This window comes from Sander lucioperca, chromosome 6 (genome assembly GCF_008315115.2).
Source record: "Sander lucioperca isolate FBNREF2018 chromosome 6, SLUC_FBN_1.2, whole genome shotgun sequence".
NCBI lineage: Eukaryota > Metazoa > Chordata > Actinopteri > Perciformes > Percidae > Sander > Sander lucioperca.
The window spans coordinates 7307624-7331147 of NC_050178.1; the positions used below are offsets into that span (position 1 = coordinate 7307624).

The 23524-nt window shown below is 39.8% G+C and overlaps 1 protein-coding gene across 1 annotated transcript in view; it reads right to left on the reverse strand.

Moving 5' to 3' along the window:
- Nucleotides 1-1355: 1355 nt before the first annotated feature.
- Nucleotides 1356-23524, reverse strand: part of iars1 (isoleucyl-tRNA synthetase 1) — a 60491-nt gene continuing 38322 nt past the window's right edge. Inside the window, exons 22-34 of the mRNA XM_031301678.2 lie at nt 23399-23476; nt 22612-22733; nt 20287-20389; nt 19984-20067; nt 15981-16155; nt 13718-13830; nt 8228-8323; nt 5919-6095; nt 5481-5601; nt 5177-5302; nt 4596-4742; nt 3339-3491; nt 1356-2436 (exon numbers count right to left, since the gene is read on the reverse strand). Of these exons, the coding sequence (XP_031157538.1) occupies nt 2354-2436; nt 3339-3491; nt 4596-4742; nt 5177-5302; nt 5481-5601; nt 5919-6095; nt 8228-8323; nt 13718-13830; nt 15981-16155; nt 19984-20067; nt 20287-20389; nt 22612-22733; nt 23399-23476 (1578 nt within the window). The 3' untranslated portion in view covers nt 1356-2353. The remainder of the gene's footprint in view (nt 2437-3338; nt 3492-4595; nt 4743-5176; nt 5303-5480; nt 5602-5918; nt 6096-8227; nt 8324-13717; nt 13831-15980; nt 16156-19983; nt 20068-20286; nt 20390-22611; nt 22734-23398; nt 23477-23524) is intronic.

The following is a 23524-nucleotide window of genomic DNA, read 5'->3' on the forward strand; positions in this document are numbered from 1 at the left end:
GGGGGGTATAAATAAAGGCATCACACTAAAGTGACACCGATTAAGTGTTGGGGAGACTACACTTTTACTCCACAGTATTTCCAATGACAATACTGCGGGGAGAAGTAGTTTACATGTAATGTTGTGCTGGTACCAAGGGTGTAGCAGCCTGTAGTAAGCAAATGTTAATGAACAATATTAGTATAGTATAACATTAATAGTGTATTTATGTGTTGTGAAAATTAGTAGTAAATTGCGCTGTAAAGATCCAAGGAGAAGAGAGGAACTGCAGCAGCGCCCCCAATTGAGAGTTACCTGAACTGCCAACAAGCAGTCCCCTCTTCTGGCCCCTTCATTAATCAACACAGAGGACTAATCACAATATTGGCCACACCGCACCTTTGTATTCTTGTCAAAAGTTCAACATTTTTATAGTTTTTAAGTGACTGAATTCAAATCATGTCTACAGCGAATCCCTTGTTCAGACATGCTGCTACAACTAAAAACTAGAACTGAGGCACCGTTACAACAAATGGAGCTGAATGACCCAGTGGATGATTAATTATTTCTTACTGGGTCAGCCACAGCCTGAACATAATATTAAACAGTAGCTTTTCATCACTCAAACCTAAAACTAGAAAGAGCACAGTGCACACTATCAGTTGAAACTAAGAATCCTCAGGTCACTTAGAATAAGATCCTCTAGTTAGGATAAATAGTACCATCATGTGGTATTTCTAGCCAGAGGAGCCCAATATTTTACATTGGGTAAAATATTGATTTGCTGCTTTGTTGAGGCTGATTTATTCAGAAACCAGTCAAACCTAGGACCAGTACATAGTGTCAAGTGGCCTCATTTCTACCAGTAAACGACAATTCATCTTCTCACAGTAGCTTCTTTTTCAACATGAATGTTGACAAGTCTAAATTATTTTACAAAGGAAAAACTGTCTGTCACTTTCCTTAGCTGTTCAGTTGTACTGCACACATTATTTTGAAGGGATTGTTTGACATTTTGGACAATACGCTTTTTCACTTTCTAGCCGAGTTAGATGAGAAGATAGATACCACTCTGCAGATTGAGAGTGGTATTGATCTTCTCATCCAACTTTCAGCAAGAAAGCGAATAATCAAACTTACCAAATTGTCAAACTATTCCTTTAAATTCATTTATTGCCGCTGAAGGCATGTTTAACCCCTTTGTTGTATTTGTTCCTTGACCTTGAAGTTAAAGTTCCATGAGTCAGTCAAAATGGCTCAGGCAACCAGATGAAAAAAGGCAAACACATTTTTTCATCTGCAGTTAAGTCAATCACAGACTTGATGTGTCCCATGTCATACAGAGGTTTGAGTGAGCAGTAAGAAAAAAAAACATATTGATTATTAGTCACCTTTGATTTATTCCATTTGCCACTTAATATAGTACATTATAGATTTGTTTCTCTTTTTATTAGAGAACCTTTTTGTCCTTAAGGTACAGCAGCCCGGAAATCCATTTCACCTTTTAAATGCCTTTACAATAGTCAAATCCTCAATGCAATGAACAGAGCAGGTTTATCTGTGAAATTCAAGTGTGTGTAAGCACAATGGGCCAAATTGGTTCCCCGATTATGAACCACAGCAATAATTACTCTGGACTAAGCTCACCTCAAGTAACCCTTAAAGAGAAGTAGCTTGCGTAATTTTTATCATTAGCATAATAAAGACAAAACATCCATTGGTAATACTGACGGCTAGACAGGTCCCTGCAATCTTTATTTTGGCATTTCTTTCCCTCCTTCAGACAATTCCCAATTTCCATGAGCACACTTACACATCTATCAGGCGGGTCTATTCAGCTGTTGTGTATGAACAATCATTCTGTTCTTGAAGCGCGTCAACTTTCTAGTGTAGATATTATGTAAATCTCCTCTTCTTCCAGAATAAATATAGCCTAGCAACACACTGTGCTTTCTTAGGAAACTGTCACTTATAATTGGTGACAAATTAAAGACAGTACGACGGAAAGAAACTGTGTCAGGGAGAACAGTACTGTAAGTCTTGGCTAAATATGATGAATAATAAGAGCTATCCTCACATCTTGGAATGCATTGCAATACAAATGTCAAGAACTCTTTCGGCAGGCTCATTTTGTGCCTGAAGTCGTCTTCAGATATTTCAAGACATGGGTGATAGTGACTCCATGGATTAACAGTTGTGAACTTGACAGACAAGCCTGCATTGCATTAGGATTTCCAAAAAAACATCTAAACAAATGACATAAATCCACTGTGCATCAAAGGGGTTATTGGTGGGATTTTACTGGTAAAAAACTTAATTCAGGGAACCTGTGAGACATCTAAGACAAATGTTCCAAAAGAGGTCTTCTCTGGATTTATGCTTCGGCAGTTGTTGGAAGAACTCTCACAAACAGAGTTTTGGTGTCTAATGATTTTACTGATGAATCAGCTGGCAGCTCTGAAAAGCATAGAGAAACAACCAGTTACAAAGTATGTTTGTTTATATTTATGGCTAAAATTAAATCCGGAAAAACATTTAAGCAATCACAAAAGATCACTTTTTTTTTTTTTTTTAAACACTCCAAAGATCTTAAGCTGCTCAAATTGGGAGGTTAGTCTAGTTTATTTAAATGAGATCATTAAAAAAAGATACAAAAATATTAAGAAAAAAACACTTCTGAAAGGAATGTGCTGCAAAGTTTTCACTATAATGCACAACTTTATTGCATCCAAATTGTGCCAGCATACCATTGCCACTTACTCACTGACCTGTTCACTTATGGATAACAAGACATCTGACCTTCCTCTAGCATGTAATTCATTTTAAATGTAGCCTATGTTGCAGGCCACATAACTGAAATGCATGTTGGTAAAGTATAAGTGATATTTATAGTATCTCAAGATTCAAGATGTTTATTGTTATACAAGACGTGTGAATTGCTTCTGCTGAGACAACACTCTCACAGCATAGGCAGCTACAAAGTTACTGTCACTTGCATGTTTTGCATGTGGGCCCCAATTTGTGAAGTAAATCTTATATTTGTCTTTGACCGCAAAAAACATTTAAATAAATAATATGGCTTTATTAGCTTAAGCTGATTTTAACAAACTGAGTTTTAAAAAAAAAAATTTGCCAGCTGACAGGAGTAGACATTTTTCTCTTAGCCAGGAATTAAAACATAATAACAAACCCACTCTCTAAACTACTTTTCTTATCAATGACATGTTAGATGATGAAGGTAAGAACTATCAAATCAGATTTTCCCCTCACCGCCAAGAATTAATTGCCTTAAAATCCATTTAAAAGTCTTCTAAGTGGATGCTAAAGTCAATATGATAGCCATCATCTTTTCCTCTTACCCTCAGTGAGGTCCTGGTCCAGATAGAGTTTGAGCCGTCTGCCACGGAGGCCGAAAACTTTGGCAGCCTCAGATAGCAGGCCTGAGTAGTCGAGCCCATTTTGGCCCACTGGGTTCACCACCAGGAGGGTGCCCACCTCTCCTGTCTGGCCCTCTGGAGGAGATAGGAAGAGTGTTGAAGAAAAGTGAACCAGACAGACTTTATTTCCTTTACAAATTAAGAAATGATTGGCTTGTTAGTGAAGCTTGTTCACAAGTCCTGGAAAGGTAACAATCCTAAGCCATGGGAAAAGGGAAGAAGACAGAGAGAAGGAACGATAGATCAAAAAGAAAGGTAGCGAGAGGGAGCCAGGCTGATCAACTGATAGATGTAGGGTCAAAGGGGCAAGGTGAGAGGTTTGAGTGTGAATGACTTAAAGGATAAAACTGGATTATGGTACATTGCCTTCAGTATAATGAACAGAGTAGAACACACAATGAGCGTATTCGGAGGTGGAAAATAACTAAGCACATTTATTTAACAGCTACAGTTTCTAGTTGCTGTACAGATTCAGATTTTATACACAAAACATATGATCAACCTGTAAAATATGAAGATTAAAGGAATAGTTTGACATTTTGGGAAAAACACATTCTATTTTTTTCCCGTATGGTAAATATAATAGACTAAAAACAGCTGGCAGAGACGGCAGCACAGATCTAGAGCAAGAAAGATAAAAATAATAAATATATATATATATATGTTTTGAGGCCAGATGAGTCATAAAAATGACAAACAGTGAAACAACAGGCATACAATAATTATTTTCCCCAATGCCTAACTATTCTAACTATTCCTTTAAATTTAGCTCCATCTTAAACATGAATGCAGGAGTTTAATTTGTGATTTCTGTATAGTGGTATTGCTAATATAACTTCAGTAAAAGATCGCAGTATTTTTTCCACTTAGAACTATTGAGAAATGTACAGTGTCTGGGTCAGACTGTGATCAGTGTGTCTAAAGCAAAGGGTCTGATCTGTTGGAGCTATGATGCTCCATGCATTAAGTTAAATAAAGCTTTGACTACACTGACAAAATTTAGCAAGATAAATGTATTGTTGGTTTTGGTCTCTCCAGGGCATTTGTTGATTATAATTCAAAAGCGTAATGGCAGCCTTATAACAGCGAGAAGGACTGAAGGACTTATCATCTGTGCATGGCTGCATGTACAGTAAATGTGTGTGTGTGTGTGTGTGTGTGTGTGTGTGAATATCTCACCAGCTGGTTGTGCGTTGCAGAGCAGCAGGTTTACATAAGGACACAGGAGGGTGTCGGTAGTGGGGGTGGGGCCAGGGGAGGAAGAGCCTGAAGTCACTGACAAAGTTTTACCGCTCAAAGCCTGAAGGTCCATTTTGCTAGTCAACTCTGTAATAAACACACAAATGCACACACAAGCACACCGAGGAGTTTTAGAATTTCACCTGGGTTACTATGGAGGTGCTAAACTGAGTAAATCATCAGACAAAGTAGCATTACAGTTGTAGCTAGCTAACTTTGATAGGGTTAGCTCGTCGGCTCAAATGCTTAACCTACATTTGCAGGAGTTTATTCAATGATGCTACACCAGTTATACTGTATATCATAGAGAACATTTTACAGGCTCCATAGTTAACTACAATCATTAAAAAAAATGCTACAACAGTAAAGGTTAGTTACTTTAGTCTTTACATGAGGATGTAGCAAGAAGGTGGCTGTAGATGACCCACAGTCACTCAAATAATATGAGATGGCAGATGTTTCTACCGTAACAGTGATTTGTTGCATTTAAGTCTTTCTGAGGGGCCAGAACCAGTTCTCACCAGTCCCGCCGTTGAAGAATCTGAGCTGGGTGTTATTTGTTCCAAAGATGCTGCTGCACACTCTCTTCAGCTTGTCCAAGTCAAGTCGGTTATCCCCTTTGGGGTTCTCCAACAGCACCACCCCCTCTGAACAAGAAACCAGTCGGACAGGAATTACAGATAAGATAAGATAAGGAAAAATGGTGTGGTACATATCCTATTATCTCCACTATAAGCAGATGTTCAATTTCCCCCAAAATGTAAAATAACCTAAAAGCAACTTCTATTGACAGTTAAACAGTTTAACGACCAACCCAGGTGCTACCTTGTTCTTTGTTGTTGACCTTCACCCTGACGTTCATATAGGTGCAAGCTGGTCCATTTAGAGGAGGCCGAGGGGCGGAAGATCCCTTTACTATGGTTAACTCCAAGTCTGAGCCCTTCAGCTGCAACAACAAAAAATTGTATAAAAAAAAAAGTATTACTAGAGTATGACATAGGCAAAGAGAGAAAGACGTGCTGACTTTTTATGTTTTTTAAACTAAAAATCAAATTTTGACTTGTAACACACACATTCAGAGTGGTAATATGGGAACCACTAAGAGGAAACCTTTGGTATCACTCACGCTTACACATTGTCTGTTACCAGCATGTTTCAAAAATGTTGAAAGGCTGTGGTACACAACAAGCTGCCTGTTAAACTGAACTTGTATCATAGTACAGCGAACAATAATCCTGCTTGCCCTGAAGTGTCCTGTCATACCTGAGTCTTTTCTTCTATGATGACGCTGGCAGTCTTGGGGACAGGAAAGGGCAACAGTGGAGCCTTGGTGGTAGCCAGGATAAAGTCAGTGTGAGCCTGGATCACAGAGCCCAAGTACTCCCCCTCTGGCTGGCAGCGGTAGTACACAGTTATCTCATCTGATGGCACCAAATGACCCTGTGAGACAAGAGATTGAGAGACAGGTCGTGGGTTTTCATATGGAAACAAATACCAAGCACAGCATTTTTCAGAAACAAAGAGAAGTAAAAAAAAAAAAAAGAAAAGAAAAAAAGATTCACCAGCAAAAGAGCTAAAATACATCAGGAACCATAAGTGAGGAAATATGCTAATAGTATTGCTTGAATAGCTCTTCAAACAACGATGCACCATAACAGAAAAACTTGTTATCTGATTAAAACAAATGATTGCCAAGGAGGACGTAAAGAATCACAATTTTGCAACAAGTTATTCCTGTCAAAGCTTTTTTCTCCTCTATAAGAAAATGATATCGGGAAGAAACAATCACCTGCAAGAAAGAAGGGAGGATGGGATGAACAAAATGGAAGGGTGGCCAAAAAAAGAGAGGGTGGGGATTAAAAAAGTCAGGAACAAATAAAGGCAGGAGAGAAAATGGGAGATTTTTTTTGGAAGCCTGTCTATTTTGGCATTGTGTGCTGACAGCTTCCTCTAACCTTGACACATTCAAACACATTGATCTTATCATAATCTGCAGTGTGCACAGCCATACACACATATATATATATATATATTCCGTGTAACGCACGCACGCACGCACGCACACACACACACACACACACACACACACACACACACACACACACACACAGCAGTATGTAGCTCAAGGGCAGAGAATAGCATTAGCTAGATACAGATGAGCAGTCAATCAATATGGGAAGGTTTATAGGCTTTTCCTGCCAAGTCAAGGTACTGACCGTACCTAGCACAGTGTGTGTGTGTGTGTGTGTGTGTGTGTGTGTGTGTGTGTGTGTGTGTCGTCAGAGCAACAGAGATCTTCAGTTTGTGAGCAGTCCAATAACAAAAAGGAACCGCTGACCTCTGTTTCTAACACACAAAAATCCACGCAAACACTGATAAAGACTTGCATGCACACCCACAAACTACTACCAAACATGTCAAAGAATTGTTAAAAATTAATTCCCATCCCCGGGGTGGAAAATTCCTAACAGATCTCAGTTTGAAATAACTGGAGGAATTTAGCCTGGCCGGGAGCCAGTGCACACCACTGCTATAGGGGGACGGAAAAAACTGTTTGTTGCTTGTGAAAACAAGGGGCTGTTGGCTAATCCGTCTTTACTCCCCAAACCACTTCAAAGCTCCAACATTAGAATCTGAAAGGGGCCAGACTGTAATTAAGCTTCCATTAAGCCTGCCTTATAATGGAGAAACTTCTAACTGTGACGCTGCAGTGGAAAGATTTCAAAACTGCCCTGACAAAATTAGCATGGGACATAAAGAGGAAGGGGGGAGCACAGGGTGATCAAAGGGGGGGAAATGTAACAAAATAATACAGCAAATTTTCTATGCTTGGTCTACATTGTAGGGCTGCAACTAACGATTATTTTCATTTCAATAAATCAATTCGAAGTTTAGTCTATAAAATGTCAGAAAAGAGTAAAAAATCACAGTTTTCTAGAGCACAACACAATCAAATTATCAAATCATCAAATTACTATTTTGTCCGGCCGATGGTCCAGTATGGAACCCCCAAACTGACAAGTCAAAAATATAACTGAATGCATCAATAAATGATCATAATAATAATAATTCAAATGGAGTGTGAAAAGTGATATGAAGCTTTATACTCTATAATTCCACTTTATAACTTAAAATAAAATTATTATTATTATTTGACTCTTCTATTTCTCTTTCATTAGCAAAAAAAAATAAATTCCACATGTTCCAATGCATAAATAATAATGAGATGGGTGGGCACATTTCAGAAGCTGTAAACCGATCATTTGGTATTTTCGTTTAATGAATCACTCAAACGATACATTTAAATCTTTTAACTCTACTATATTGATCAAAATATGTGAGGAGGAAGGGGTGTGTGTGTGGTAAGGATATTTTTAAGGGTATTTTGTCTTCCAGAACAACTCCTCAAACTGCCTCAGCGGCATGTTATGCTCACCCTGGCACAGCCCTAATTACATGGGTTGGCAAACGGTTTAATATGTCGTACCCTATTCATTAGACACTGGATTGTAAAATTCACTAGTAGTGTGTTATGTGTCACTCTAGTAGTGCTCCTGAAATAATTGTCCCACCTTCTTGCGTAGTTTCTGAATGCGGTTGATGACCTCTCGGGCAACGCCTTCATCCATCATGGACTGGTCGGGGGTGACATCCAGCAGCACCAGCACCTAAAGGACAACAGATCCAGAGGACAACAGGAGGGGTTTTAAGCTACATATTGAACTGATAATGAAAGTGATCACAGACCTGATGTTTCCAAAGACTAATGGCACCAATAAAAACAATGATAGTTACATTTTAAAGTGCAGTTTTCTACTGATGCTCTCTTTCAACGAACCCAAAAATCCCCCAGTGCAGTATATCGCAGTCATTCATGATGTTTATCGCGCAAGTTGACGCAGAAAAAAGTTGCGATGCCGATAACTTTTTTTTAGATATTGTGCAGCACTACTTAATTTTCATAACCTCATATTCATACGTAATATATGTTATCCTTTATATAAAGTGTTTAAATACCAAATGTATGGATTCCTGATGATTAATCACTAGCAATCATTAAATAAAATACCAATTTCAATAGGGTTCCCACAAATAAGTAGGGGCAAACCAGGATGATTCAGTATGCATTTGAGCACAAATATACATGTTTTCATCAGGACATTAAGTTTTAATAGTTGGACAAAGAAAAGTATTTTTTACTCCATACTTTATTTTGAAATTATTTGATCAATCAACTAAGTATGTAAATTATCCAATTCTAGGCTGGCACACTAAACACGAAAAACCTTGTTGACTTCCGAGCCATAGTGATGAAGTTAAGGTATGAATTAAATATGTTTCTGTTACTGTAACAACAAACTGCACTGTGTGCTCCTGGCAGCAACACTTTAATGTTGACAGGTTGTACTCTAATCACGTACAGCCCACAATTATTGCAATATGCATTTGACAGAATAGTAGCAGAGAGTGACAGAATTTCACATGGCATAAAGACCTTCGAGTTTACTGTAGCCACTGAGTAACCAGACTCCTTCAGACCCACACTACAAACTATACAGTTAAAAAGGCAGGGTCAAATCCAGAGAGCAACATTTATGAGATAAATCTGCCTTACATTTATATTTATGTAAAAGTAATAAAAAAATAACCAACCAACCAAGCACCAATAAAGACAATATTGTAGTCTGTGTGAGTCGCTAAAGTGAAATGAGTGTCATGCTGTGTAAGGCTAAGCTGCTGCCAGCCCCGAACACTTTACCATGGGAAGGAGGGAAAGAGATGACAGGGTGACAGAGAAAAGTACACGAAAGCAAACGAAAAAAAGAATATGAGAGAGAAAGAACAGAGAAACAGAGAGATGGGAGCTGGAAAGTCAGTGCGAGCGAGCGAGAGTAGCAGAGAGAATTAAAAAGCCAGCTCAGTAAACTGGTATTAAGGTGCAGCCGTGTGGTGTGTATACAGTTGGAGGAGCACTGATTAGAGAGGGGCCTGTGGGAAATGCAAACATGCTGGTTTCCACTTAGCTGTGAAATGATTTCATACATCAAGCTTGCACAGTAAAGACAAATAAATGCATTTACAGTATACAGCAGCTTGGTGCAGGACCAGCAGCGGAGAAGCATTTATGTTTTTTAAAGTGCCCATATTATGAAAAAAAACACTTTTTCTGGGATTTGGGGTGTTATGTTGTGTCTCTGGTGCTTCCACACACATACAAACTTTGAAAAAAATCCACCCATGCTGTTTAGAGTGAGATACGGTTTCTGAATGTGTCCTGCCTTCAGTCTCTGGGTGAGCTGTTCAAAATCGGCACGGCTTGTGACGTCACAAGCCGAAACGAGCAGGCTAACCGCAACATTAGCTCATAGCGTTAGCATGCTAATGCTAATGTTAATGCTAGCATGCTACCTCGTTCTCAATAGCAAAGCACTGCTACAACACACACAAGTTCACCATAATCTACAAAAGAACTACTTACATGTGCGCCCTCATTTAGAAGTCTCCCAGCTAATCCTGCCTTGTAACTGACCGAAGTTGTAGAAACAGCCTTTCTTTTACTGTATGGAGCTAGCTAGCTGACATGATCTACATCTGAGCTACTGCGCATGTGCAAGTGCAATCAAAGATAGTACAGAAGAAGAAGAAGAAGAAAAGAGGTCTCACTCTGTAGCTAAAACAGAGACCAGCTGAAAAGAGGATCTGCAGCAGTGAGAGAGAGCGGTGCAGTACAACAAAAATATGGTGTTTTTTGAAAATTAAACCATGTAAACCTATTCTGGTACAACCTTAAAATACAATTATGAACCTGAAAATGAGCATAATATGGCTGCTTTAAATCAGGTTACATTATACTTTGCAGCTCAATCTATAGTATAGTAATGTAGCAGTAAGGAGAGAGGGTACTCTGTGTGAGTATGCGTGTGTATTTCTATACCTTTTGATGTGTGTTAACAAGTGACTCAAATTTGCAAATTATTCATTACCCTTTGTGTAATAAGAGTACACAAATGACCTATCAATAATGACAAGGTATGTGAGATACCATCCACAAGCGTGGGTGCAGCAAGTTTAAGAAAAAATAGATACAAAATATTTTATAGTTAAGAGAATAATGTGCATTTAAAACATCAAACCATCTAAACGAACTAAGATCAAAATATATTTCTTCAAAATAAAAGGATGCGGGCCCCTGGTTAGCTCACTTGGTAGAGTGGGCGTCCGTATATAGAGGTTTACTCCTCAACGCAGCGGCCGCAGGTTCGACTCCGACCTGCGGCCCTGTGCTGCAGGTCGTTCCCCTTCTCTCTCCCCTTTCAAGTCTAAATTGTCCTATCCAAATAAAGGCCTAAAAATGCCCAAAAAAATAATGTTTAAAAAAATAAATAAAAATAAATAAATAAAAAAAAATAAAAGGATGCGACGGCTACCAGGTCCCAGGAACAGCATCACATTTTGGGTAATACGTTTATTCTCTTTCTTGCTGAGAGTTAGATGAAAACGATACCACCCTCATGCCTGTACTCTAAATACAGAGTTTCTGCAGGTTTTACCAAGTCAAATTTAAGACTTTTTAAAGCAGCCATATTATGCTCATTTTCAGGTTCATAATTGTATTTTAAGGTTGTACCAGAATAGGTTTACATGGTTTAATTTTCAAAAAACACCATATTTGTGTTGTACTGCAGTGCTCTCTCTAACTGCTGCAGATACTCTTTTCACCTGGTCTCTGTTTTAGCTACAGAGTGAGACCTCTTTTCTTCTTCTTCTGTACTATCTTTGATTGCACTGCACATGCCCAGTAGCTCAGATGTAGATCATGTCAGCTAGCTAGCTCCATACAGTAAAAGAAAGGCTGTTTCTACAACTTCGGTCAGTTACAAGGCAGGATTAGCTGGGAGACTTCTAAATGAGGGCGCACATGTAAGTAGTTCTTTTGTAGATTATGGTGAACTTGTGTGTTGTAGCAGTGCTTTGCTATTGAGAACGAGGTAGCATGCTAGCGTTAGCATGCTAGCATTAGCCATAGCATTAGCATGCTAACGCTACGAGCTAATGGTTGCGGTTAGCCTGCTCGTTTTGGCTTGTGACGTCACAAGCCGTGCCGATTTTGAACAGCTCACCCAGAGACTGAAGGCAGGACACATTCAGAAACTGTATCTCACTCTAAACAGCATGGATGGATTTTTTTCAAAGTTTGTATGTGTGTGGAAGCACCAGAGACACAAAATAACACCCCAAATCCCAGAAAAAGTGATTTTTTCATAATATGGGCACTTTAAGACATTTTTAAGACCACTATGAATGAAATTTAAGACCTATATCACAACGTAAAAAAAAAAGAAAGAAAAGAAAGTAAACATCAGATGTCAGAGTCCGGAAACATCGTCTGAAACAATTCCCCGATTTCCTAATTCGCATTATAGGACTGGTGTCTAGTCACCGTGTGGAGAACCCAGAGCACCTCCGCTCTTAGAGTTGGCTCTGATCCAAAAGCGATACGGAGGTCGTTTACGGAGTTGCGGAGCTGCTGTGTGGGTCTCGCCTAGGCAGTGTGAAGGTAGTGCTGGGGCCGTGGCTGGAGCCACCAGATACTTGGCAGAACTGGCTGATGGCTTGTTTGCTGGAGAGCCTTCACAGCACGCTGCCGGAGCATTTCAATGAGCGTTAGAGGTAGCATTACATGGACGTAGGAAAATTAAGACCCGTTTAAAATGATTTAAGACCTAGAATACAATACTTCAGCAAATTTAAGACTTTTTAAGGCCTAAAATTTTGTTTTAGAAATTTTAGACATTGTCATTGCTAGACACAACCCACGCAAACCCTGTTAATATGAAGCTACAGCCAGCAGATGATTAGCTTAGCCTAGCATTAGACTGGACTATTTCTTGGCTGGGTGCAGTAACTTCTAGAAGTTGCCACTGGTCGGCTGGCAACTATGTGGTGATGACAAGACTCCAGTAAAGTTGCTGCTCCGGGCCAGTGGTTGATGCATAGACTGTATAAGTGAAGCCAAAAACATCTCAATTGCCCCCTGGTGGTTGGCTGCAGTATATGTCATAAATCCCACCCCCTCCATGTTAGTGGATGGGACATGGGCCAAACTAAAAGGTCAAAGAACACGTCTCTTTCCTCAATGACGGTTTCGGTCATTTTAGGTAGTTCTGATCTCGCTGATGTTTGTTCAAATGTTCATTTTTCTGATAAGTTTGTTTTTTATTAGTTATTTGATGCTATAAAACAGTGAAACGTCATGATTGACAGCTGTGATTGACTCACGATTGGTTGGGCGGGACTTTCCACCACCCAATCACTACGGCGCAGACTCTGGCTCCAAAATTACAAGATGGCATCACCCGTATGTGGGATATTTTGGCTTCACTTTTGTACAGTGGGAGAAAGTGGAGACGCGTCCTCCATCTTTTCTAAAAAGTCTATGCTCTGGGTCAAGAAAATAATCTGGCACATAACCCCCTTGTAAATCCACAACGAGATGTTGCTACACTTCGGTTGTTGTACAGAATAAACACGATTTTGTGTTATTTAATAAGCTTTAGCGGTAGCTTCTCATTTCCCATACAGATATAAGAGTGGAATCGATCTTCTCATCTAACTCTCAGCAAGAAAGCATATAAGCGTATTTCCAAAATGTCAAACTATTGCTTTAATAAAAGGTTGTTTTTATAGTCTCTTAAAAACTGGCACTTAGAAATAAAAATGCATATTAAAGACAAGAACTTTCTTGTTAAACTCTTGTTAGACTCTTCCCATTTTCTGTACAAAATTGAACAGAAACTGGCACACACACATTTATGTCTAAAACTTTGCAGAGAAATCATATTTTTTTATCTTCCACTTTTCACAGTGGAGGCCCATCTATTCTTAAGCAGTCCTGTCAGGAGGAGCCCAATATTGTCTTGCAAACACACTACACACTTTATTCCTTTACAGGGAAGCTGTTTGTCCACAAAATATTTTTTTTCCTCCTTTTGTTTTGATTGGTGTTCAATTTGCATGCAAATGTTATCTAATGCAAAAAGGAGTTTAAATTTCAAGCATACCTGTGCATCAGAGTGTGCTTCATACTGTGCTGCTGAGTCAGAGCTTTGGTCAAAAGTGTACATGAGCCTCAGGTCCTCCTCATGAAGCTCATGACCATCCACCTTGATGGATCCTTAGTTAACCAAAACAATATGAATTAGTCAGTTGTGGTAATGAACCTAAACATATAAACACTGTTATATGGCAGCATACTATGACATTCATCAGTTCATAGAAAAACTGTGTACATATGCTGTTCATGTGGAACTCCACACCATGGAACCCTACTGTGTCTCATCATAATCAGACCGTATAGCTAAACGACTATACATTATACAGTCCGTACAAAACTCACCAGGGGGCCAGGAGAAAATGAGTAAAACCATATTTAATATACATACACATACTCATTAAAAGAGTTTGCAACCACAAGATTTTCCTCTTGGATTGGGATATTCTCAGCAACGATCATGTAGGACAAAATTATAACATTTATGTCAGATCACTTCCGTCACTAAATTATAATTAAAGTAGATAACATAATAATTAAACTAGACAAGTATAACACACTCATTTTCAGATGTGTTCCTGTGAAAATCTTAAATACCACCAGTAAGCTGAAAATGGATAATTTTCAGAGAGGATGAAAATAATTTATATTGATGACCATTATGATTAAATCAGTGCTGACTGACAACAGACTTTAATGCAAATGTGATGATGAACTATTTAGTGCCCCACTATTCTCCTTATTAAATTTGAATGAATTGCCAACTAATTGTGTGTCTTTATTTTGGTGTTCCGTCTCTTGAGAAGGATTCTAGAAATGGTTTTAATTACATCCTATCATGCTGAATAAAGTGCTCTCTTAACTCGCATGCAGGCCGAGGCTTTGTTTTGAATTAGCTGGGGTCTGGACCAGTGTTTGCTTGCATTTTTGAGATTCCTTACATTGCAGTCTTCCTGGTCACATGAGATCTGAGCTTTAAAATAATACAGCCAATCCAATCTAGTCAGGTTTATATCTCCAATTTGCCAGTGGCAGCAATTACCCACATCTGTGTTCTGACTAAGAACCGTGACCGTGTTCTTCTCTCCCCTTTACTTCTCCACACCCAGAGGCTGGGTGAAACAGTCACTCCGTTTCTCTCTAATCCTAGATTTCCATGCTTTGATTTCCTGTGTCCCTCCCAGCTTCTTTGCTCTTTCCCCCCTTCTCTCTTAACCTCTTTTCTTCTTCCCTGTCAAAATGATGGGATCAAAAGATACAGGTAAGGAATAATGAGTAATACAACCAATGGCCATGAACGCACAATCAGTTTCTAGCCAAACTGCCACCCTTCAAGGCTAAAAAGGTTTTTTGAAAAGCTAGAAATTGCTCAAAAGGTTAAAAGTGGACTCTCAACTGAGTGTATGCTGGTAGCTTTCTATAGATACATTATTTCAGAGACTGCTTCACAGACAGTAGTGTACTTTCCACCAACTGACTGATTTGTTAACAGATGTTTATTTAGTTTTTTTATTCCAACTTTTTTCCATCCTTTCTCCTGATTTTGTTACCCTGGAACAGAGCCAGGCTAGCCGTTTCCCCCCTGCTTCCACTCTGTCTTTGTGCTAAGATACTCAAACTGCCTGCTAGCTTAATACTGTGTTGAACCATTCATTTTAAACAAAAACACAGTTCAGCATCTTAAAAGCAGGGTTTGTACAGTACACACAAATATTACAGTGCATCTCGCCTGTGATCACAAGTCAGTGAAATGTTACTTGGTACCGCTGTGCACATTTTCATCTGTGTGTTACCTTTCTCCATAGTTCTTTACCACCCTGTAGCACAACTATTTCTTTCCTGCCATCGCTCATCCTTCTTTCCTACCAATTGGCTAGACTTCAAACATCTGAGTGATTGGAAATGTTAAGTTCCCACAGCCCAGCTGACCTCCACTGATTCCTTCCCCAGAGACTCTGGGGCCTCTCTTCGTCTTTCTATAATTGGAGAGACAAGATACCTTGCACTGCTTTGATCCGTACTCGAACTCTGATTATAGTTATAGAGGGGTTAGGGTTTGCTTTCTGACACTAACCTACTTCTCTTTACTAATGAACTATTTGGTAAACAAAGGTCGTTGGTATGTGTGTTCACGTGTATAGAGAACACAAGTACTTGGTGAAAAATTAATACAAAAAAGATTTCTGGGATGTAATTTCCTTTGCATGAGTGGAATTTTTTAAATCACTGATTTTTTTGCACACACACAACCAGACAGCCACACACAGCAATACCTGTCTTCTGGAAGGCCTCTAGCTGTTCGCTGGTGAGCTCCTTGATAGAAGCAGTGATAGCTTTGAAGGCCCCCTTTAGTCTCTTGCCCAGCACCATGTGGTCTGGCTCGGCTCTCAGACGGATGCCGTACTTGTCCTTGTCTGTTGACATCGTCAACTTTCGCACATTAAGCTCCTGGAGGATGAAAAAAAGAGACAGCCTATGTCTTAGAAAAGAAGTCACCGTCTTGTAGCTTCCTGTGTTAATATCCCAAGTATACTGATGAGTGCCAGTCACCAGGGTTATTACAGTTGATAAAAACAAACATGAAAAGTAATTCAAAAATTAAAACAAATCAACTAAAATGAAACTAATGTGCAATGCAAAACTAACCAAAGTGAAATTAAATGATGCATAAAATTACGTTATGATAATGAATGTTAAGTGATCCGACTGAATTTGTTCAGTATAACCTTTACAATGCACGTCCTGCACCCAACATATCTCCACCCCAACCAAATGCAATGTAAGACTTAACATATATGAGTCAGTTACATTAACACTGTTTGCATTTATTAAACTGCAAATGCCCATTAAAAGGTGAACTAACGCTGCATAGAAAACTAAATAAAAAAAATAGGGGTGTCAATGGATTAAAATAATTAAAATCACGATTAATCGCATGATTGTCCATAGTTAAATTAATCGCACATATTTTATCTGTTCTAAATGTACTTTAAAAGGGATATTTTTCAAGTTTTTAATGCTCAAGTGGTATTTGAGACTCGACGTACTCCGGTGGTAACTCAATTCACATCGACAGTACATGCAAATAACTTTAGTCTTGTCGAGAGAACCATCTTAAAGGGCTTTGAAACTAAACTTGCTGTTCAAAAGACCCTTTTCTTTATCCATTTCTGCTCAAGGAGGTTTGTTTCTTTTGTTTTTTGGGGGGTCTTGAGCTGCTTTTGTAATGATCATTGATTTAGTTGTAAGTAATAAAGCCTGTTACTCAGAACGGGAAGTCTCTCTTTAGATTAAGTGTGTGGCTCTTTATTTGTGATTCAGGATCAGGTTTAACGTTCGAAGCCGTACAGGTGTGGCCCTGCCGCTTCAGAGCGTGCACCACATCCATGGCTGTCCCCGTCTCCCTCTTGGCGTGCTCGGTGTAGGTGAAAGCATCACAGATCACGTACTCTAGGAACGCCTTCTTGGTCAACCCCTGGATGTTATCACAGAGCACTTCTTGGTTTCTGCCAACATTACTGCTGTATCGCTTCCTGATTTCCCAAACTGCGGAGCGGCCCAGTGTGTGTGTGTGTGTGTGTGTGTGTGTGTGTGTGTGTGTGTGTGTGTGTGTGTGTGTGTGTGTGTGTGTGTGTGTGTGTGTGTGTGTGTGTGTGTGTGATGTTGGTACATTACAATATATTCAGGCTGCTATCAAACAGAAACTTATTGTATATTTCCACTAAACATCTTAAGCTCAGCTGACAGTGGAGTCATCAACAAGCTTGTCGGCCAAGCAACGCTGACCAGAACTACAATTAAAATGGCCATTGGCCATCAACAGTGAATCTAATTTTGTGGCTAGTTTCTGAAATGCAAAGTTGCCATTGCTTCCTTTCCTTTTGCAAGTTAGGACTTCAGCACTGGCCACTAAACCCATGAAATATGCCAGTGCTAGTATTAAAGGTCCTATGACATGCTGCTTTTTCGATGCTATAGGCCTTAGTGGTCCCCTAATACTGTATCTGAAGTCTCTTTCCCGAAATTCAGCCTTGGTGCAGAATTACAGCCACTACGAGCCAGTCCCTAAGCTTTCCTTAGGATGCGCCATTTCTGTGTCTGTAGCTTTAAATGCTATTGAGGAGGAGAGAGGGGGGGCAAGGTGGAGGGTGGGGGTGTGGCCTTGACCAGCTTGCGGCCACAGTTGTAGCTCTATTTCCTCATGGGCGGGCCAAATTCTCTGGGCAGCTGTGGGTGGCAGGCAAAGCAGAGAAAGAGGAGATAACCTTTCCCCTTATGATGTCATAAAGGGAAGATTCCAGATTGGCCCATCTGAGCTTTCATTTTCTCAAAGGCAGAGCAGGATACCCAGGGCTTGGTTTACACCTATCACCATTTCTAGCCACTGGGGGACCATAGGCAGGCTAGGGGAACTCATATTAATGTTAAAAAACCTCATAAAGTGAAATGGTCATGCCATGGGACCTTTAATGTTGATGGTATCCGCTTCTCTATACATTGGAAAAAGCAATTCTGAGGGGTCTCAAGTTAAGCTAAATGCTTTGTCACATCCTGTAGGAGTCAAATTAAAAACTGTAATTGCTCCAGACGTGCTGAAAGAGACAATCAAAAAATGTAATTCACTCAGAGAGCAAGTCAGCCATGAAATCAACCAGTCAGTGCCCGATCCGTGCACATTCAAGTAGTGGTAAAATAAATGTACCAGTTAAATAATTATAATTATAGAATAATACGCTTTTAAATGCTCAGCTCAACTGAAACTACATCAATAGTAAGAGAGATTGAAGGTTCTTCCCTGGGCTGCAGGACATAGAATTTCTCTCAATTCTGATCAAATAAACCTTGTTTACTGGAGGGAAGCTAGAAACCGGCAAGGTTAAATGTTTTCCTCGCCAAAAATGAAAGATAAGAAGTGGCTCAAACTAAGATCAAGCTTGTGGGATCCAACAGGAGGGTGCACCAGAAGCCTTTCTCCACGTAATTTTCAATCTCTATATGTTGTGTCAATTTCCCTGGTCAGTAGCATATGGGAACAAGAAGGAATCAATTTTCCATCTAAGACGCATCAGTCATTTCTCAGTTTGGGACCTAGTAAAACTTCACATGGCTATAGCGGTAACAAAAGTAGCAACATTTCCAGCAACAGCATCTGAAAGGTTGAAGCATTCTTACTTAAGAGCATAGCGGAGTTATCAGAGTCAGCTGTAGAACAGCACTGACTTCTTGAGTTTTGTTGGTGGAAAATCAAACCCAAAGACAAAAGGGATAATGCCAGTTTAATGGCTTCCTGCACTAAAAGGCTATGACTGTCTACTGTCTGAGTATTCGTTTTTCCTGTTTCTTGGACAGCACCTAAATAGGCCAGACAAACTTTTGTAATTTATTTGCACTCTCCGTTACATAAGCATACACTGATGATGGTACTTGACAAAAATGACACTTAACATTGGAAACACCCAGTCCTTGACTATATGATTTTGTTTTCATATAGTAAAACACACAGCACGTTACCTGGAAAGTTAAACAAACAAAGGCAACAACTCAGTAACGTTGGCCGGCTCTATATGTGAAACGAGAGCTAGAAAAGCTGCGTGTGTAATGATGCATATTATTGTGACTATGAAGTACACAAACACATTAACATTATTATAATGTTTCCGTGTGCTGGAGAAATCTATATTTGATGAAGAGTTTGCATGTGTGGCAAATGGGAGTATATCAAAAGGCATCTGCTCGGGCACCCAGATAGCTCAGTTGGTAGAGCAGGCGCCCATGTGTAGGTTTACTCCTCGACGCAGCGGCTGCGGGTTTGACTCCGACCTGCGGCCCTTTGCTGCATGTCATTCCCCCTCTCTCTCCCCTTTCAAGTCTTCATCTGTCAAAAATAAAGTACTAGTAATAAAATACCACAAAAAATAATCGTAAAAAAAGGCATCTGCTCCACCCCCTTTTTAAATGAACAGAGTACAGAAATTTTTATTACAGCTGAGGATTAAAAAAAAAAAAAATCCTGTTGTACATCCCATCTATCAAGTCGTCCAAAAACGGTTTTGGAGTGTCAACGAGGTTCTAGAGGATGTTTTTCTTTAATTTAGACATTTATTTGCACTGACCAAAGCATAGTAAACAGAGAAAATAAAAACACTTAAAGGAAAGATGAGAAGAAGATGCACCTCTCGTCTTAAAGCAGAGCACTGGTAAAATGACACTTCACCAAGCTGACTTCAAGACAGATTACCACACACTACAACCAATGAGCACTTTTGGTTTACTTACTTCCAGGATGTATTTCTGCAGGGACTGAATGTCTTTCAGAGCCTCTGGGTCCTGGTGAATAACTACCACCTCCTTTAATGGGTACTGAAACACAAACCAACATTACAGTAGGTCAATAGCTCCAGCCAGTGTCAGTTGTCAGTGCTTTTTGGTGGACAAACTGTCTGTGCTGCAATTTCTTGTTACTAAATCGGCCGACCTTGCTACATCTGCAATTATCCAATATCATGCCGATATATAGTATGTTTCCTTGAGTTTTATTTCACTGTACCTCTTACACTTTGAGTAAAATTGATGATTCACCTTAACGGGAAGGGTCTTCCTGTCTCGGATCACTCGGCCCAGCTCAATCACAGACTGCATCTGAGAGACAGCACTCTCAATGCGCTTGTCAATTACCCTCTCCCTGAAAAACAGAAACACGAATAAAGAAAATCCAGGAATCGCCACATCATAAGTAGCGTCATACACCAAACGCAGCACGGACTGATCCTTAGTCACAATGCCATGGTATGAGCGTTTGAATAACCATAACTGTGCAGTTTGGGTCATACAGGAGAGAACTTTGTTTTTCTTTTCTTTTTTATCAGAAACTCTATACCATGTGAGACTTTTGAAATTACAATGGGTGCCACCTGAACACACTGCCTTCTTATAATAAGTGATATTTAGGGGGATGAGAGGAACATCTTTCAACAACCCACATTCTTACGAGAATCATTCTGTATGCTGTAAAATACTGTACAATTTCAAGGCACACTTAGAGGACGAAGGTGCATTTCTGCCATAACTCACAGCCAGCAATCGTCATTCTGGTTAATCATTGGTTTAGAAATTCAATTTGCTATTCTATTGAGGAAAATGAATAATAGAGGGTGACAAGGACAGTACCACACGTCTAACTAAATACAGAGTTCAGAACCACCAGTGCCAGAGTTTAACTTAGGAGCATCCACTAATAAAGTACACTGAGACTTCCACCCCTGAATCCAAATTAGAGCTGTGCAGCCACTGATAATCACACATAATTGCGATATTAGCCCTAACTGTCTGCAGGAACACAGACTCCGTGTTTTTGTGTGTGTGCACAATGCTTGGTCACTCGAGCAGTCTGCTTCTCCATGTGTGCACACAACAGTGGAGTAAAATGAGAGTGGAGAGGACTCCAGGGACAGCCAATCATTTAATGAGCTGATTGAGGAGCAGCTCTTCCCACCGCCTGATTGGTGTATGACCTTTGGGAGGGGGGTGAAGTACTCCCATTCGACAGGCGGAAGGACAAGCGGCTAATAAAGCAGCAGCACTGCTTGTGTGCTGCCAGAGTGACAGGGGAGATTATATGACCCATTACACAAACTTTTTTTCCTTACGTTAAATCACATGGATATTTAATCATGTCCGAACTTCTTTGTAGTTCAAGATGATGCAATTAAGTTTGGGCAATTAGAAATTCCTCCCAGGCATTACAAAATGAATTGAATTAATTAATTGAAATGAATGAATGAAATTATCATATTTTTTAGCAATATCCTTGCAGTGCTGACATTTAAAAACAGGCCCTGTGCAGTTTTGTGTGGGTATTTCTCTGCTAAAAGTGCACAAACTCTTCTCTTAATCTATTATCACTCACCAGAGAAGGGATCAACAGTTTTACCCCAAAAAAAATGCAAACAGGGTTAGGCTGCTTTAAGAGAAGATAGCAGTGAACTTGAGGAAGGCTGTGCACAACGATTTCAATGTCTCTCTCTATGACCTATAACAGATGACCTGGTTGTTGCTTGGAACTAACATGGTACTAATGTGGAAAATGCATCATCTGTGATTAACTTTTATCACCCAGAAACAAAGAGCCTTACATTTGACTCATGAACAGAAATTCTGGTCAGAAACTAATCAACCGCAAATCTTTGTCAACGGAACCAATCAATCTCAAGAAATAACATTACTAAATATTAAAATGGAAAATTCAATCAGAGGGGTGGTGTATCTTCAGAATGAAGAGGATAAATGGTTAATACACAAAAGGAACAGCTGCTGTGAAGCCATACTGTTATCTAGAAACTATACGAGGGGGTTTGCTGTGTGAGTTGCAGGGTGACTCTGTGGGAAGAGCAGCAGTTTTTAAACGAGATGACCTCGAAAGGTTCTCTGTTTTCCCGACATTTGATGTGCATTGTGCGTATGTAGATTTTTATTATTATTATTACTGTAAAGTGCTGCTCTAAATAATTACTGCAAAGCGAAAGTACGATGGGATGATCAATCAATGTCACCTTGTGGAGCATTTACTGAGCGACTCTGCTTGTTTTCCCTAAAGCTCCATACATTTCATGATAGTGTAGTAATTTCTTCTAACGTTAGCATAGGCGACCTGTATTTCAGGTGAGGCAGCAGGCCTCTCGACACTGTGGGAAACTCCGTTTAAAGAGTACGTACATCCTCAATTCCTGCCTTGCTCCTTTCAGCCAGAATATTTAAAAGGTGTGCAGAGAGGCTGGGGGAAAACAGGTGACACATTGACCATCACAATCGCTTTCAGCTACTTTTAGCCAATATGTATATGCCAATAAGTCGCATGAAGCAGTCGATGTCTGTAGAATTGTAACTTGATTGAAGGATTTTTCCAACCTAACTTGGGGCAGCATGAGATAGTGGATGCTGCTGCTGTCCTTCTCTTCAACAGAGGCGGGGTCGATGAGGTGACGTAGATTCTGGTACATCATCTCTGTAATGAAGGGTGTAAAGGGAGCCTGAGGGGAAGAAGGGAAGAAAGCAAGTAGACATGAGAGAAAAGGAAAGAGAAGAAGATTATTATATGCTCTGTAATGTAGTTAATTTACATATTCTGACATAAAGGGCTAAAAGTCAGAAGCAGCTGTAAAACCAGCATAAAAAACACATTATTACTGTAGTCTTTTTTTCCCCTCAAATGGTGCAAAAGTTCAAAAAGAATTGTGCCAGAGTGAGGTTACTTCTAATGTAATTCTCTTCCATTTCTGCTATGGCTAATTAATTTGTGTAGCTCACAGCTGATACTTATTGATCGGGGTTAGGCTAACTGGCTCCTAGTGTGCATCCCGCCTCACATGCAAACATCTTCAATGTGTTATAAATAAAAACTCCTACTGCTCATGCATAATTCATAGCCATGCAAGCACGCATGCGCGCACACACACACACACACACACACACACACACACACACACACACACACACACACACACACACACACACACACACACACACACACACACACACACACACACACACACACACACACCTCTTTCGTACCAGCATTATTTCTTTGTGTCTTGCATACACAAAAGCAAAACCTCACCACAAGAAATGTCCCCTACATAATCTCTTTTCTCTCTCGGTCTCACACACACTCACACAGAGAAACGGTATGACTCACCATCAGCCTGCACATGGAGAACAGAACACTGAAGAGGGTTTCCAGCGCCCACAGGCAGTCCTCAGTGCCACTCTCTCCCTACAAAGTACACACACACACACACACACACACACACACACACACACA